The 4,167-nt window shown below is 38.0% G+C and overlaps 1 protein-coding gene across 1 annotated transcript; it reads left to right on the top strand.

The window, feature by feature from the left end:
* Positions 1-680: 680 nt before the first annotated feature.
* On the top strand, positions 681-3,917 carry dusp2 (dual specificity phosphatase 2). Its single transcript, XM_077224133.1, has 4 exons — positions 681-1,363; positions 2,204-2,334; positions 2,442-2,661; positions 2,752-3,917. The coding sequence occupies exons 1-4, from the start codon at positions 970-972 to the stop codon at positions 3,003-3,005; spliced, it is 999 nt and encodes a 332-aa protein (XP_077080248.1). The 5' UTR covers positions 681-969; the 3' UTR covers positions 3,006-3,917.
* The last annotated feature ends 250 nt before the right edge of the window (positions 3,918-4,167 follow it).

The following is a 4,167-nucleotide window of genomic DNA, read 5'->3' as shown; positions in this document are numbered from 1 at the left end:
TATTGTTAAACATTTTAGTTTTGCATTCATTACATTCTTAAAAATTTTAAACTTGACATTTAGTTTTTTTTTATTCAATGTTTATTTAGCTTAAAGCACATTGTGTGTGGGCTAAAGTGTGTGTGTGTTCTTGGCATCTTTTGATGTCTATTCTTCTCTCCTGACAGCTTGCATCACCCACTGAAACTGTACACCTGTGTGGAAAGTTGTACCAGTGTATTTTACCCACACAAAATTACGTGGTACGGTCAACCATGAAAAATAACATCATCGCCTTCAGTGTGGTTTGATGTTCCTTCCTGATTTAACGACCTAACTCTTGTGACCTTGCCCATATCCCTCAAGCCAACCGAACAGGTGTCATAACTAATGATAGGCCGTGTGCTAGTGTGTGTGTGTGTGTGTGAGTGTGTTATGCCGCTGCGGTTGTACGGCTCTATGGTAGCCTATAGCTACTGCTTAAACTCACGTCACGAAATAAAAAACACGGGTAACCCCAACGACCACGTGCGATGGGAGAAGAGCGGAGCACGCGTCAACACCCATATTTGGAATGTCGCTCTAAATCAACAGACCATATGTGGTGTTTCCGTACGTGACGTCTGTTCCTTATGTGGAAAACGAAGGCGTGGCTGTGGCGGAGGAGACACGATACAAATACGGTTTCCAGCCCCTCCTGTACTGTAGAATCACATCTGCTGACAAATAAAGGACTTTAAAACTAAGCTTTGACGAAATTCAGACGAAGATTATATGAAATTTAGAGTTAAAGACAAAGTAATAGGCTAATACTGTGAAAACACACCAGGCCTCCACGAACATAATATTGTTTTGTGTCATCTATTTTTGTTATTGTTTTTTAGCACTTCATTTCCAGTGGAAAAAATACGTTCCCATATAGTGAACGCGCTTGATGCTGTGAAGAATATCCGTTTTCCACTCACGGCTGTTTGTTTGTCTGGAGAGGTCATGGGTATCGGCGACCTTCTCGAGATCTCAGGTAGTGAGTTAGTTCATATTTTGCGGACTCCCTCTGAGCTCTTCGCGTCTGGGGGATGCATCGTGTTGGACTGTCGACCTTTCCTCGGCTTCTCCCGAGCGCACATCATCGAGTCCCGCAACGTCAACTGGAATTCTATGCTGAGACGTAGGTCCAAGAGCTCCGTGGTATCTCTGGAATGGCTGGTGGCCGATAAGTCTCTCCTGGCACAGCTGCGTAACGGGGACTTCTCTCCGGTGGTGGTCCTGGATGAAAACAGTCGGTCGGTCAGGGATTTGAAGAGTGAGAGTTTGGCCAGTCTCCTCATCAGTGCCCTTCAGTTAGAGGTCCAGTCTGCCTCGACGCACATATGCTTCTTACAAGGTAGAGCTCTCAAAACTAGAAATGTTGTCATTGTTTTAGAGAATTAGAACTTAAATTCAGTTAAATTGCTATACGTGCGATTTCTTTCACTAAAAAATGTGAACAAAGATTTAATGACTCAACATGACTGCATGTTGTCATTCTTTTTGGGAATATTTTAATTTAGTTCTAAGTTTGCTATAGTTTATATTTCTATAGGCCTATATTTCTTTTTTATTTCTTTTTAATAATATGATTTAATATAACTCAGCCTGGCTATAGCTATTAAGTTATATCAATGCAAGTACTTATATTTAATAAACATAAATAGCTCATGTATATATATTTGGAAACAGCAAAATGTTGCACTGTAAAAATGTTTTGTCAGGGAACATAAAAATGAATAACATCTGAATGAACGGTTTTATTCAAGTAAAAAAAAATAACTGAAAAATAAATACATATAATATTAAAAGATAGAAATTGACCTTATTTTAAAGTGTTTTGCAGTTTAATCAAAGGCAATAATCCAAAATGGAATTTGTTTGTGTATGTTTTGCTGAAATTTAGAAGCCAATAAATAATAGTGATGTTTGCTTGCTTTAAAGTGTAAAAAAAAAATATTGTATGATCAATAAGTTATGACAGCATTTTATTTTTACATTGCTTAAACTCATCAAAATAAGTTAAGCAGTTTTCAACTATTTTTTCAATCAGTTCAATGTAATTTAAGTTGAAATGACTTAAACATCCAAGTTGATTGCACTTAAAATTTGAAGTCAGCAACTTTTTTATTTTACAGTGTATTTGTCAAACCCAGAAAATGAAAATTAACAAAATGTTTTCTCTGACCATTTCTAGGTGGATTTGACGGGTTCTCTGCACTTTATCCAGAACTCTGCTTTAACACTCCTGTCATGTTCTCAAACAATTCTGCTCTCAGTGAACCAGAGTCCATTGTGTCCGGAAGAAAGACTCCTCTCTATGATCAGGTTGGTGATTAGAAATCTCAAAATCATAATAAATTATACAATGACTTATAATATCACACAAGATCTTTTGAATATACTCATTGATTTGTATCCTTTTGGATTACCAGGGTGGTCCAGTTGAAATCCTCCCCTTCCTCTTTCTGGGCAGTGCGCATCACTCGTCCAGACGGGAGACTCTGGAACGCTGTGGGATCACGGCTGTGCTTAACGTATCCTCTTCCTGTCCGAACCTGTTTGAGGAGGAACTTCAATACAAAACTTTGAAGGTGGAGGACAGTCTGGCCGCAGACATACGCGTGCTCTTTCCAGAGGCCATCCACTTTATTGGTAAGTCCTAATGGTAAAAAGAGTTTTCAGAATCCTTCAGAAAAATAACAACGAGCTAAAAACTAACGCTCACCTTCATTGCATCTGCAGATTCGATAAAAGAGAGTGGCGGGCGAGTGCTGGTCCACTGTCATGCAGGAATCTCCCGGTCGGCCACCATCTGCCTGGCGTACCTCATACACGCTCGACGTGTCCGTCTGGACGAGGCCTTTGACTTTGTAAAACGCCGCAGACAAGTCATCTCACCCAATCTAGCTTTCATGGGACAACTTCTGCAGTTCGAGACGGACGTTTTGTGCCCTTATTCTGTACTAGACAGAGAAAACAGTGGCACTGCGTTTTAGTATCAGTCAAGAAATCTCGAACTGGCCCCACTAACTTTCAGATACTAGTCGCAGCTTTGACCTCAAAGACTGTGACAAATCTACAAAGGTGCTTAAAGGAAGTTTTTGCTCGATGCTATGGGTGTACAAACTGACACGTGGGACCAAATGTGGCATCTCACTCTTTAAAATGAACACCATGGCATAACTCAACTTGTTTGGGTAAAGTTGTAGACAGCATCAACTGACTACCTGTTCTTGATTGTTTATGGCAATACAAACTATAAATAGTTGTCGTTTCCGAACGACCGCTACACTCAATAGCCCTCATGGAAAATGTAATAGTCACATGTCATTGTGACATTGTGTACTCGACTACTACTGAGATCTTATAACATCAACCCAAGATTACTTGATGAAACAGACAACTTCTGTCCTGCCAAAAGTCTAATATAGTCTCGTAAAGCGTTTTCATTTAGCCTTCAACAATATATATGTTCAGGATGTATGTCTGCAGATCATCAAATATGTTGCATCAGTCAATGTTCCATTGAGTGATGCTGTGACCATATATGGCTGTGACTTGTGGTTAGTCTTCTGTGTGGTAAATGTCAAGTTTTTCCATGAAGTTGGTCTAATTGTCAGTCTCAAACAAGTTTTAAAGGGCAAAGACCTGACAAACTGTGATCCTAGGTCCTTTTAAAATTGAGTTAAAATTGTGTTGCGATAGATAAAGGCACTAAAGCCATTTTGCTAACGTGTTTTATTTTTTATAAAGTGTTATTTCCTTCATTTTTGTGAATATTTATTTATCTATTTTCATTCACGTGATGCACTTTAAAATAGATTTGTTTTGATATGATCTTTTGTAAGCCTTGTGGTTTACTCATTTTAATATGTAAATAAAATGAAGGATTCATTTGTTTAATGCAATACTGAATGTAGTTTTCTTTTTATCTTTTTCATCAAATCAATCATATATATATTTTTCTATCCTTACACACTGACAGATTCTGGCCTCAAGAGGCAAGGCACCAACTTCTTATATCCAAATAACCAGAATACATTTAAAACATTTTCTATTTATTTAATATATATTTTATTTAATATATTTTTTAATGTAATTTATTCTTCTGATAGCAAAGCTGAATTTTCAGCATCATCCCTCTTGTTTTCAGTGTTT

This window comes from Siphateles boraxobius, unplaced genomic scaffold (genome assembly GCF_051911475.1).
Source record: "Siphateles boraxobius isolate OS27281-9 unplaced genomic scaffold, OSU_SipBor_1 9, whole genome shotgun sequence".
NCBI classification, from domain to species: Eukaryota; Metazoa; Chordata; class Actinopteri; order Cypriniformes; family Leuciscidae; genus Siphateles; species Siphateles boraxobius.
This window is presented reverse-complemented; position numbering and strand designations above follow the sequence as displayed.

Coding starts and splice junctions, on each gene's coding strand:
- dusp2 (XM_077224133.1), top strand. CDS start 970: ATGGGTATCGGCGACCTTCTCGAGATCTCAGGTAGTGAGTTAGTTCAT. Junction 1,364..2,203: donor GCACATATGCTTCTTACAAG/GTAGAGCTCTCA, acceptor GACCATTTCTAG/GTGGATTTGACGGGTTCTCT. Junction 2,335..2,441: donor AGACTCCTCTCTATGATCAG/GTTGGTGATTAG, acceptor TTGGATTACCAG/GGTGGTCCAGTTGAAATCCT.